This window comes from Zalophus californianus, chromosome X, assembly GCF_009762305.2.
Source record: "Zalophus californianus isolate mZalCal1 chromosome X, mZalCal1.pri.v2, whole genome shotgun sequence".
Taxonomy (NCBI): domain Eukaryota; kingdom Metazoa; phylum Chordata; class Mammalia; order Carnivora; family Otariidae; genus Zalophus; species Zalophus californianus.
This window is the reverse complement of record NC_045612.1, coordinates 36,909,972-36,923,531: the sequence shown is the minus strand read 5'-3', so window position 1 is coordinate 36,923,531 and position 13,560 is coordinate 36,909,972. Positions and strand designations below refer to the sequence as shown.

General features: G+C 43.5%; 1 protein-coding gene across 1 annotated transcript in view; it reads right to left on the bottom strand.

Moving 5' to 3' along the window:
• TRPC5 (transient receptor potential cation channel subfamily C member 5) overlaps positions 1 to 13,560 on the bottom strand; it is a 257,295-nt gene that overhangs the window by 3,982 nt on the left and 239,753 nt on the right. Inside the window, exons 9-10 of the mRNA XM_027609568.2 lie at positions 1,342 to 1,545; positions 683 to 724 (exon numbers count right to left, since the gene is read on the bottom strand). Coding sequence (XP_027465369.1) covers positions 683 to 724; positions 1,342 to 1,545 — 246 coding nt within the window. The remainder of the gene's footprint in view (positions 1 to 682; positions 725 to 1,341; positions 1,546 to 13,560) is intronic.

Here is a 13,560-nt window from a genome sequence, read left to right as displayed (position 1 = left end):
ATACCCTTCCTTTCAGGCTGTATTAAACTTTAACCCTCCTTGTAAGATGAGAGTTGTTCTTCCCTCTTGTAGAATTGATAAAGTCATTCTTTGGTGTCACGAAGTCTGCTGATTTCAATGTCTGCTAATTACATAATCCAGATATTTTTCTTAAAGTCAATGTACACATCTCCTTTACAGGGATGGCCTCTTTTTTTAAAAGAAGATTTTATTTATTTTAGAGGGAGAGTGGGGGAGGGGCAGAGGGAGAGGGACAAAATGAATCCTAAGCAGGCACCCCACTGATCACACAGCCTGGTGCGGGTATGCAGGGCTCGATCCCACAACCCTGAGATCATGACCTGAACCGGAATCAAGAGTTGGAAGCCCACCTGACTGAGCCACCCGGGCACCTCAGGATGGCCTCTTTTTACCTAGCCTCCTGGGAATGGCACACACGTGGTCACTCTACTTGGTATCAGTAACGGTGATGATGATAGCTACCACTAAATGTGCCAGGACACGTGTGCGCACACACACATGCATGCTCACCACTTGATTCTCACAACAACCCTGTGAGTTAAGTTATATCACCCCCATTTCACAGATGAGGAAACCGAGGCTCAGCAAGGTTAAGTGACTTGTCCGAGGTCACACCAACTGACCAAGAACAATTTTGCTTAGTCACTGGGACGAGCTTTACCTGATAATGTTGATTCTGTATCAGGCTGTCAGCGTGGCGTTCCTGTAATTGAAAATGGACAGAGAGCTCACATCAGTGGTCTCCCAGCAACCCAGCCACTCGAATATATTTCTTAATATTAGGACTGGAGAATAACACAGGAGCCCCTGCCTGACAAACCCCCAGGCCTCTGTAGGTTGGAGTGATTTTATGTTGTTTAATATAGGGACCGTCATGAAGGGTGGGGAAGATAGAAAACAGTTTTGTTTAAAAAGAAATGGAATTAAAGGGTATTATGCTAGGTGAAATAAGTCAATCAGAGAAAGACAATTATCATATGATCTCACTGATATGAGGAATTTGAGAAATAAGGCAGAGGATCATAGGGGAAGAGAGGAAAAAATGAAACAAGACGAAGCCAGAGAGGGAGATAAACCGTAAGAGGCTCTTAATCTCAGGAAACAAACTGAGGGTTGCTGGAGTGGTGGGGGGTGGGAGGGATGGGGTGACTGGGTGATGGACTTTGGGGAGGGTATGTGCTATGGTGAGCGCTGTGAATTGTGTAAGACTGACGAATCACAGAACTGTACCCTGAAACAAATAATACATTGTATGTTAATTAAAAATAATAATATTTACTGAGCACCTAAAAAAAAAAAAGGAATTTTAGAAAGCCTTACTGTGAAGCTTCTCAAGTTGTGCCTTCTCCGTCTACCATCAGGGTCTCTTTTGGGGCAGAAGGTGTTGTTGAACCAGTTACCAAGGTAGAGAAATGACTTGGGACTGGGGATGATGTTGAAAGGAGGTGGCAAGGTGCCGCCTTCATCAAAGTAACTCATCCAGAGTTTTGTCCTTGCAAACTTCCACTCAATATCGGCATGATCCTGTGAAAGAGAGAAGTTCAGGAATTCGGAATAGGAAACTGCAAAATGCACGCATGCCTCATTCTAAAAGTTCGGCTTGCTTCTATAGAGGGCTATCTGTCAGTAGGTATAAAAATTCAGCGGCGCCTGGGTGGCTGAGTCGTTAAGCGTCTGCCTTCGGCTCAGGTCATGATCCCAGGGTCCTGGGATCGAGCCCCGCATCGGGCTCCCTGCTCCGCGGGAGGCCTGCTTCTCCCTCTCCCACTCCCCCTGCTTGTGGTCCCTCTCTCGCTGTGTCTCTCTCTGTTAAATAAATAAATAAAATATTTTTAAAAAATTCAAATTACACGTACCCCAGGACCCAGTAATCCTACTTTTAGAGATTTATCTGATCATCATACTTGCAAAAAGATGTATGCACAGGGTCGTTCACTGTTAGCACCGTAGCTTGTCATAGCGAAACAACTAGCAATGACCTAAATATCCAACAGTGGGAGCCTGCTTGAGTAAATGATGCTATGTCCACAAAATGGCTTGCAATATAGCTATTACAAATATAGTAGATCTATCACCATTTTATATATAGAACATATATGTGTGTATATGCGCTTATCCATATATCTGTAAGAGCTCCAAGACCTGGAAGTGAAAAAAGCAACATAAAGCATCTATTGTGCACCATGATACCATTTATGCACCCGAAGAACCCTTTATATGACATGCTTACATGTTCTAGACAGGTACATACCAAACTGTCAACAGTGGTTATTTCTAAGGAGTGGAATTGATGTGGGCAGGCTTTTCTTCTTTAAGACTTATTTATTTATTTCAGAGAGAGAGAGAGGAGGGGTAGAGGGAGAGAACCCCCAAGCAGACTCCCTGCTGAGTGTGGAGCCCGACAGGGTGCTTCATCCCAGGACCCCTGAGATCACGACCTGAGCCAAAACTAAGAGTCGGATGTTCGACTGATGAGCCACCCAGGCGCCCCGAGGCTTTTTTTTTTTTAAATTCCACATCATTGAGGTATGATTTCCATACCGTAAAATTCACACATTTTAAGTTTTCCATGAGTTTTGACAAGTGTATATATCTGTGTAACCACCATCATAATCCAGATACACACACACACACACACACACTTTTCTAGGAATTTTAAGACCTGAATGGACTGCTGTAGCCACCACGGTCAGGATACACAACAGTCCCACCACTTCCCCCAAATTCCCTAGTGTTGCCCCTCTGTAATCAATCTCTCCCCAACCCCTATCCCCTGGCAACCACTGCTCCATTCTCCAGCACTTTGTTTTTCTTAAAAAGATTATTTATTTATTTATTTGACACAGAGAGAGAGAGCACAAGCAAGGGTGGAGGGGCAGAGGGAGAAGGAGAAGCAGGCTCCCTGCTGAGCAGGGAGTCCAACTCGGGGCTCGATCCTGGATGCCGGGATCACGACCCGAGCTGAAGGCAGACACTTAACCGACTGAGCCACCCAGGCGCCCCTCCGTTCTCCAATGCTTTAGTTTGCCTCTTCCAAGATACCAGATACGTGGACTCATACAGTAGATAGCTTTTTGAGATTGGCTTTGAGATTCGTCCATGTTCCATTTTAGTGGAACATTTAATTCCAGTTAGGTAACATGCAGTGTTACATTAGTTTCAGGTGTGCGATACAGTGATTCAATACTTCCCTGCATCACCCAGTGCCATGTGTCAGGTTTTTAAAGTTTAGGCATTCTAATAGACAAGTAGTTGGAGCTCATTATGGTTTTAAGATGCATTTCCCAAATAGCTATTCATGTTGAGCATCTTTTCATATGCGTTATATTGATATATCCTCTGTGGTGAGGTGGCTGTTCAGATCCTTTGCCCATTTTTATTGCATTGTTTTCTTACAGGTGAATTTTGATATATATATATATAAACATACCTCAGAGATAGTGCGGTCTTGGTTCCAGACCATCACACAGCAAATATCACAATAAAGCAAGTCAAATGAATTTTTTGGTTTCATAGTGCATATAAAAGACGTTTACACTATACTGTCGTCTGCTGAGTGTGCAATAGCGTTATGTTCAAAAAACAATGTGCACACTTTAATTAGAAAGTACTTTAAAGATTTATTTATTTTAGAGAGTATGTGTGGGGAAGGGCAGAGGGAGAAGGAGAGAGAGAATTCTCAAGCAGACTCTGAGCTGGGTGTGGAGCCCGATGTGGGGCTTGATCCCAGGACCCTGAGATCATGACTTGAGCCGAAATCAAGAGTCGGATGCTTAACCAACTGAACCACCCAGCCACCCCAGTTAGAAAGTGCTTTATTGCCAAAAAATGGTAACCACCATCTGAGCTTTCAGCAAGTCATAATCACTGATCACAGATCACCATAACAAATGTAATAATAATGAATATGTTTGAAATATTGTAAGATCTACCAAAATGCGAGAGAGACAAAAAGTGAGCAAATGCTGTTGGAAAAATGGTGCTGATGGACTTGCTCGTCGCAGGGTTGCCACAAACCTTCAATTTGTAAAAAAAAAAAAAAACCCAAAATCAAAAAAAAAACCCAAACAAACCACAGTACCTGTGAAGCACAATAAAATGAGGTTTGCCTGGGGCGCCTGGGTGGCTCAGTTGGTTAAGCCTTTGGCTCAGGTCATGATCCCAGGGTCCTGGGATGGAGCCCCACATTGGGCTCCCTGCTCAGCGGAGAGTCTGCTTCTCCCTCTCCCTCTGCTGCTCCCCCTTCTTGTGCTCTCTCTCTCTCTCTCTCTCTGTCAAATAAATAAAATCTTAAAAAAAAAAAAACCACCCATGAGGTATGCCTATAATCTGGATACAACCTCTTTGTCAGGAATGTGACTTGCAAATGTTTTTTCCCCAGCTGCATCTTGTCTTTTCATACACTCAATGGTTTCTTTCATAGAGCAAGCTGTATTAATTTCAGTGAAGTGGAATTTATCACTGTTGGACTGAAGATCTTAGTCCCTTGCTGGCTATTGGCTGAAGACCTTCCTCAGTTCCTTGCCACATGGGCTACTCCATAGGACGGCTCATAACATGGCAGCAGGCTTCACTCAGTGGTGGTGAATGAGAAGAGCTATCGTCTTCATGTACCCTACTCTCTGAACTGACATCACTTCTGCCATGTCCCATATGTTAGGACTGCGTCCCTAGCCCACAGTCAAGGGAAAAAGATTGTATAAGGGTTCAAATGCCTGGAAGTGGGGGTCAGTGGGCTCCGTCTCAGAGGCTTCTTACCACACAGGATTACTTCCCAGAAATTGAGAAAATGAATGACTGTAATCTTGAGTAACAAATCCTTTTCTAAGTCACGTGGTTTATAATTCCTTGCTTTTGATAAAAGATAAGGCAAACCTAATCAAGGTGTCAGATGATAGATTATTGAAATATTATTTTACAAAAAATCATTACATGACTTTTTGGCATGTAACTCAGAGTTCTAGAAAATTGAATGACAGTGGCATAATAAAACTGTCCATTCACATATACTTACTGATATGAAAAGATTTCTTAGCACTTAATTTTATAAAAATATAAAAATATAGTTGATGCTGAATTTTGTTCCTGAATATTACTTAATATTCTGTGGATATAATAACTAGTTAGATGAAAAACTCTATTCACCTATATAAGCAATTCATTTCCAATAAAAATGTATTTTTATGTCTTAGTTATTTATCAAAATTTGTATTATATTTGTGTTCTTTTGAGCTGTTTTGTACTGCTAATCATGGAATCATAACTAAATTCAAAGGAAATGCTTTAACATTTATTGCCTTCTGGCCACAGGAAATAAAAAGTTAAAATTTAATTTATATTTTTGTTATGAAGAACTCTTATAGGGTGATCAATAGTAATAAAATATTTAAAACAGAAATTTTATAGCATTAGGGTAAAATCCTGTGGGGATGTGAATGGAAATAAGAATGCAAGGAGAAAAGGAATGATGTAAACTTTCTGCCTTTAAAGAAGATTTTAGCCATTTAATTTTAATTTTTTAAAAAAATTATTTATTTATTTATTTATTTGACAGAGAGAGAGCACAAGCAGTGGGGAGCAGGAGTGGGAGAAGCAGGCTCCTTGCTAGGGATCCCAATGCTGGTCTTGATCCCAGGACTCTGAGACCATGACCTGAGCCAAAGGCAAGATGCTTAACAGACTGAGCCACCCAGGTGCCCTGCCATTTAATTTTTAAATACATGGTTATCAGTCACAAATTGCTATGCTATTCAGATTTAATGAAAAGCTATACATTTAAATGAGTGATTAGGTAGTTTTATTTTAAATGTCAATATTTATCCTATTCTAGAAATTACATCATTTGCAATGGCTAACTTAGGATGACATATTTAGATGTCAACTCAAAAACATATAAAAGGATATATAGATTTTTTTTTTCCTCCAAATTCATTAGAGTATGCTGGTAAAGCGCTTGAATGTCCTTGATGAGACCCAGGACTAAGACAGCTTCAATATATAAATTGCATATATATATATATACATGCATATATATATATATATATATACACACATATGCACACAATTATCGATATAGTAACTATCACTGCCTTGAGAGACAATGGTGCTATAGGCAAACTGCCATGCAGAGGAGGACAGGGGTTCTTTCCACTACATTTCTGAGCCCATAACACCAGAAACAAACCTTGAATTTTCATTTTACCCTCTGATGGCTCCAAATAGCCAGTCTTTCAACCGCAGAATGTTTCTGTAGTTCTTGAAATGAAGTAGCTATTCAATAAGTATTTAAGATGAACTGACTCACATTTTCAAACTCGCCTAGATATCCTGGTATCTAGAAATGCTCTTTTCTTTCTTTTAATCCCTATGTGAGTTAAGCTTTTTGTTTGTGTTTTAAACACTAAGAAGTGATGTCCCTTTTTAAAAAAACAACAGTTGTTTAAAATGCTGAGGGAAAAGAGGCATTTGATCTCAACAAAGAATAGAGTCATACAGTGGGCCAAGTGATAAACCATAGACATCTTTGTGAGCTCAGGAGGCTTTCTGGTGTCCCTCCTTGCCCCTAGTCCATTTAGATGGAGGATATGATTTTGGCTAAGCAATTTGAAAAGAGCTCAAGGACCCCCACTGCTACCATTTCCTGCCCCTAGTAGTCAGGTGAGCTGTTGGGAATTTCTATGTACTAATTTAACAGAGAAGTTACTGCAAATTACTGTCTCAGTAGTGCTTTTCCATTCATTTATCATGTATTGATTCATAGTCCACCTAACCTCCATCCTTTGGTTCCCATGTTGGGCAACGAGCTACTATATTCCAGGCATTGTGCTAGGTGCTGGGTAGAGAGAGATGACTGTCCAAAAGTGGTGGTGGGAATATCACACAGCACATGATTAGCATACAGAATTAATGCCTGAAACCTGAAGATCTGGAAATAAGAGAGCACCTGGCGGGATTAAACTGTGTGAGCTGTAAAGGGATTAGTAAACACTCGTTCATACATTCACTCGCTCATCAAATATATATAGACGCTAGGTGTTGGGATTGTAGCAGTGAACAACAGGGACAAATGGATGATTTGGCGTCTAGAAATCTGTTTTATTTTCAACCCTTGATCTAATTTGAATTGCAAGATTATAGCTGTGGCTTGTGTAGTTGTATTTGTCTACAACTTCCCTGAATGTATGATGCCCAAAAGGTTTTCATGCATCTGCACAGGGCTGGCCTTTCACCTTGTGTGATGGGCAAGTCAGACATTCTTTTCCTTGCTTATTTTCAGTGTTTGGTGGTGCTGTGTTTTCCTTCTCTCTGCCCTACCCTTTCTGCTCAGCTATTACTCTTGAACATTCTCCAAAGTCAGCCCCTGGGAGGGTCCTTTGTGGTTCTTCCTCTTCCAGACTTCCCAACATTTTCAGGACTTTTGTGCTACCATAGTGTGCTTTTATTTATTTACTTTTTAATTTTTTTAAAAGATGTTATTTATTTATTTGAGAACGAGAGTGAGTGAGGGAGAGCGAGTGAGCGCATGCACAAGCACAGGGGAGGGGCGGAGGGAGACGGGAGAAGCAGACTCTCCACTGAGCAGCGAGCCCGATGCGGGACTCTATCCCGGGATCCCGGGATCGTGACCTGAGCCGAAGGCAGATGCTTCACCAACTGAGCCACCTAGGCGCCCCCATAATGTGCTAATGACACATAGATTTACATATGTGTTCTAGTTCATGCGTGTGTCATGCATTGCCTTTGAGATTGTCAGGTCCTGTAGAGCAGGCCAGGGCTTCTATTTATCTCCTTTCACTGTCCCAGTGTAATGCTCTGTGGCTGTAGAACACACCCTCAAATGTTGTTGACTAGCTCAGATCCTGAACACATGGCCACAGCGAGGTCAAAGGCACATGTCTGTTCAGTTTCACATTTCTCAACAAATCCAAGCTCAAGGTTATTTGCCTTGCAATCAAACCATGAGGCCCATTTCTTACCAGCTTTTGACAAATTCTTATGCACGCTCTTCGATCTCCTGCCAGCAACCATCTTGCCTTAGCAAATTGGAAAGCTTTATAACATAATGCAAAGGGAGAGCGGCAGGCATAGACATAGCAGAGAAGAGCTAATAATAACCTTTAAGGAGAAAAGCTACTCCCAGGAGTCTTGGGCCCAGTGGCAGGCTGGTTGGAGGGAGTTTTGGGTAAGGGATATTTTGGCATTTTTTTCACATTAACTAGTAGCTGCTTGCTTCATTTGGGCAGAAGCCCCACTCTGTTTCCCTATGAGGGGAAGGCAACACACCCCAAACTGAAGCGAGAGAATTCACTTCCCTGGCATTTCGAGGGACGCTGACCCCACTTGGAGTGCTTTCTTCACCGGGTAGAATTCAGGGCACGCTTCTCAAAGGTTGGTGTGCATATGGGGCATTTGTTAAAAATGCAGATTTCTGGACCGCACCCAATGCTATACATTGTATTATGGTTTTGCCTCAGGGCTAAAAATGCCATTTTAAAAAGATGTGAGCATTTAAAATATATCATGGTTTTTGTAACTCCATTTTTGTTTGAATTCAGTTAAAAAAAATACACAGGAATCTTCAGAATATGGAAGTAGTCCAGGTCTCTTGGAAGCCCTGAAGTAGAGAACGTCCCCGCGGTGAGTATCGCCATTCCCCTCCACGCCCTGACCTCCGGGCTTACTGCGCGTGTGTGGTGGTCTAGCGGGGAGTCAGTTCCCCAGCTCTAAAGAATCAGCAGTCCTCCTCTCTTCCCCAAGGTGGCTGGCTGGTTATGGTTAAGGAAAATCTGTGTCCTAAGATGGCCTACCGAGCCAGTGAGAGAGTCCCAGCCCCTGCCCCAGGGCTCTTCCAGGTTCTTCTCCCTGCTCTGTTTCCTGCGCGCACCAATCCTGGTTCCTCTCCCTGCCCTGCTTCACGCACGCACCGAAAAGTGCCCAGTGTGCGGAAGTAGATGTGTATAAATTGCCCCCTTTGTGCTCGGGGCTCAGACTTTTGGAGACCACTCTCCTCTGAGCCCGCCAGTGTTAAATAAACCTCCTATCCTCCAAGATCTCCGGGTGTCGCTTGGTTCTTCCGTCGGGCGATCCAGTCCAGGTTCCGTAACAGAATGTCCTGTTCCCATCATTCTGGGGCCTGCTGCGAGTGACTTTGAGATTGGTTTATCTACTTCAGAGCCCTCGTAGCAACCTCAGTTCAAGGGCACAAACTCAGCTGCAAAACGTCAGGGTACAAAAGCCAGTCCTTCCTCCAGTGCCAACTCCCCACCCAGTCGTTGTCCCCAGCATCCCTCGCACCCTAGTACTGATGCCCCCTCAATAGTCCAGTTAACCCTTCTCAGACTGCAAGAGCCCCCTCGTTGGGTGTTACAAACAGGTCCTTCTCCCGACTGAACATATGCAGTTGTCTAGTGGGCGGCCGTTGTGTCTGTCCCTCCTCGCCCCTCCCTCACCCCTCCCCAGGTGGGAAACAGCTGCGAATCCCGCTCTGCGATTGCTAAGTGGTTGGAATTACTGCTCTGACCACTCAGGGGCTTGGTGTGTGTTACCCTTTTACTGGTTACCCAGCTGAGATCAAGAGTCAGATGCTCAACCAACTGAGCCACCCACACACTCCAGTGTAGGTAAGTTTTGGTTGAGGAATAGCACCTTACAAGCCTTTGGGTAATCTAAACCATGTAGATCATATGGAAACAAACCATGTTACTTTCTCTAGGCATCCCGTTTATCACTGCAAAAAAGAACTTGTGATATCTCCGGTGGTCCTCAAAGAAAATAAGCTCTAATTGGACTCTCAGATCCTACTGAGCCCCGTTGCTGGAAGAATTGTCCCTCCCTACGTCCTGACAAGGGGTGCTGGCTGTCATGGCACCGGGGCTCTCTTAGTGCTTTCTGGAGCCACTGTCTTCTCTACGTAAGTGCCTTCTGGCCATTTTCAAACACAGTGGGCCAGAAAATAAAATGCCAAGTGTTTCACCTTTAGCTTGCCCCTGGGAAAGGGACATCAGACAGCCAGAACTTGCCGCTTGTCTCGAGCTACATTTCTATGGCAATGGTGGAAGCATCCCACCCCCAGGATCCCAGATGCTTAACCGACTGAGACACCCAGGCACCCTTAGGACACAAGCTCTTAACTACTAAGGTGCTAAGGTGTACTGTCTCTTTGGGAAGTGCTCCACGAGTGGGATTTTGCAACAAGCAGCAAGTTTACTCCTGTGTGTCAGAAAAGGTACCTGCAAAAAGTGCAGAGACAGAGCCTGCTGAGCAGACTCTGAGATTTATGAAAACAGATTCCACTGCACACTTGGCCAGGCTTCTGTCGGCCCAGGTTTCTTTTCCACTTGTTTCCTTCAGCTTTTTCTGCTTCTGAAGAGACCTTTGCAGGCCTCTTGCATTCGGCCGTGTAGGTTGTACGCTGCACAATTCTGGCAGCACCATTCACAGCACACGTGGTGGTCCTGAAGCTCACTGAACTGTCTGTCCCCTTTTCTGGGGGTCTCCAGAAATGTAAATTGAAAGGAGACACAGATTGTTCTGCTTGCCTGTATCTTTCATTTGGGGAGTACAGGCACCTTTTCCTTTCAGAGGACAGAAGCCATCAGATGGTGGTGAGAGCTGTGGGTGGCTGAGTTCACCCTGCAGTTTTCAGAAATAACCAGGACTAATTCAGTCAGGCCTTCCATTTCTGAGCCTGGGCAGAAGAGAGAGGTGTGCCTGATCACGTGGGCATGGGAAAATCTACTTGTCTGTCCCCATCTGCCTCACTTATCGGGACTTTACTTTGAACTCTCTAGACCACACTTCTTTTTTTTTTTTTTTTAAAGATGTTATTTAGGGGTGCCTGGGTGGCTCAGTCGGTTGGGCATCTGCCTTTGGCTCGGGTCGTGATCCCAGTGTCCTGGGATCGAGCCACACATCGGGCTCCCTGCTCAGCGGGGAGCCTGCTTCTCCCTCTCCTCCCCGCTTGTACTCTTTCTTGCTATCTCTGTCACTGTCTCAAATAAATAAATCTTAAAAAAATAAAGATGTTATTTATTTATTTGAGAGAGAGAGAATGAGTGGGGTGGGGAGGAGCAGAGGGAGAAGCAGCCCCCCTGCTGAGCAGGAAGCTGGACATGGGGCTCTATCTCAGGACTCCGGGATCATGACCTGAGCCAAAGGCAGATGCTTAACCCACTGAGCCACCCAGGTGCCCCTCCAGGGCACACTTCTATTTTCTGGATTGCTTCTTAACATCACCTGAGGAATCACTGGCCCTGCATTCACCTTGACCTAATTGCTTGCATGCGGCAGCCTCTCAAGTCCTTGTAGAAAGAATGAATTAATGAATGAACAAACTTGCCATGTAGCCCCGGTCAAGTCTCAACCTTTGGAAGCCTGTTTCCTCATCCGTAACCCACAGATAATATTGCCTACCCTCAAAAGTCCTGATGAGGATCAAATAAGACAATATCTGCAAATGTGCTTTGGGAAGTATAAAGCGCTATGTTACTATAATTATGAAATCCATCATGTAGGCAGATCTCTTTTCAGTCAGATAATGCTTCCACCCATTGCCATAGAAATGTAATCTCCAAAGACCAAACACTTGCGATGGATATAAATCCTCATTATGCATTTTTTAACACAGTCGACAAACCAAAGATCAGGGATTTCCTCAAGCTTCTCCCTGTCAATCAGTGAAAAAGTATGTGTTGAGTACCTATGATGTGTCCCACATGTTACTAAGCAGCAGGGGAATATAAAGAAAACCTAAAGCAGAGCCCCTGTCTTCAGGGAGCCTCCGTCTACAAAGGTAAAAAAGAGATACATATGGAAACAACTAGAACAGCAGTAGGCAAACGATGGCCTGCAGGCCTAGTCTTGCCTGCCACTTGGTTTTGAACAGCCTGAGATCTAAGAGGGGTTGTTACATTTCTAAGTGATTGAGAAGACATCAAAAGAAGAGTAACAGTTTTTACACAAAAATTATATGAATTTCAAATTTCCATGCCCATAAATAAAGTTTTATTGGCATATAGTCATGCCCATTTGCTTATGTATTTCTACGGCTTCCTTTGTGTTATAATATCAGAATTGGATAGTGGTGACAGAGGTCTTATAGCCCACAAAGCCTAAAATATTCACTGTTTTCCTGTTTGTAGAAAAAATTTGACCAACCCCTGAACTAGAGGCCAAGGAGTTCAGCTTTGGTCAGCTTTGTCCGTTGCTCCGTCTTCAGACTTTAAAATATTTTGTCACATGCATTGGGAATTCATGAATTTACTCATTTATTCAGTAGATATTAAGTGAGAGCCACCTATGTGTCAGACACCTGTATCCTGCTTAAGGGTGGAGGGACTCCAGCATCAAGTATCTTGCATTAGTTTTCTTGTATGAAATGTATGCAATGAGGTATTAAGAGAAAAATCCCTGTAGCAAAATCTCCTAGAAGATTTATTGGGGGCTAGAAACTTCTTTGTACCCCTAGGAATCTTTAGGGCAAGGTCAATAGGAATTTTGGTGGAGTTAGTTGAGAGGATTCTAATTCTAATAGTTCAAACCTTCTTTAATAATGTTGATTTTCTAATGAATGAGGGGATCTAGAACACTTTCTTAACTATGGGAGCATCCAGATATGCCACATTTAGTAAGGGCAGCTTTGAGATAAATATATTTGTCATAAAGCTTTTGTGATGAGCTCACAATTTTATAGGCCCAGGTACTTCTCTAGAAGGCCAAATCCCCAGGGGAAACTGGGAACGAGAACAGAGGAAAGAGCAGACTCCTGTGACAGAAGACAGGACGATAAGAAAGAAATACAATGACCCTTTCTCTTCAGTTTTACTCTTAGATCTCCTCTGTTTTTCTCTTTCAAACGAAAACAAATTTACTTTGACAGCTGATGTAATGTAACTTTGCTCTCAGGCCTCGAGGGAAAGGCAGAGTAGCGCAGCGAGTTGTTACCTCCGATGCTCCTTCTGGGTATTGTGACTTCTGTGTTGTAGCTCAAGGACACCTCCTGGCCTGTGCTGTCTCTCATGGATTTGGGCTACAACCTGGGGCTCCGATGACCACAGGAAGAGAGAGGCCTTATTAATATTAATCACTCCGAGCTCACATTTAGTTTCTAAACCTCAACTGCTCAGAAATCAAAGCTCATTTGTACCACTTAGCTTTCTAGTCAACTGACTCCTGGTGCCCAGAACAATGATAATGGGAACAAGCAGAAGCCAAGAAGAACCCCATTTCCCAACAATGACCTTTTGGCCATGAGCCTTTGACTCGTCCACAAATATGATTTGTAGCCAATGAAGAGAACATTCAGAGACCAGTCCATAGGGGGGTCAGGTCTTCCACAAGGAACAGTTCTTCCCGAGTCTCAGCTCTGAAATCATTGGAAATAAAAACACGGTCATTTTTATGGACACAGATTGTCCATTGGTGGTTGTTATTTTACAGAGTGGCTGAAGGCACCTTTGGCTTCGGGGACTGTTGCACAGACCTGATGATCCTTTGCAAAGCTGCGATGATGGTGACATTTTCCTTCGGTGCCTCTAATCT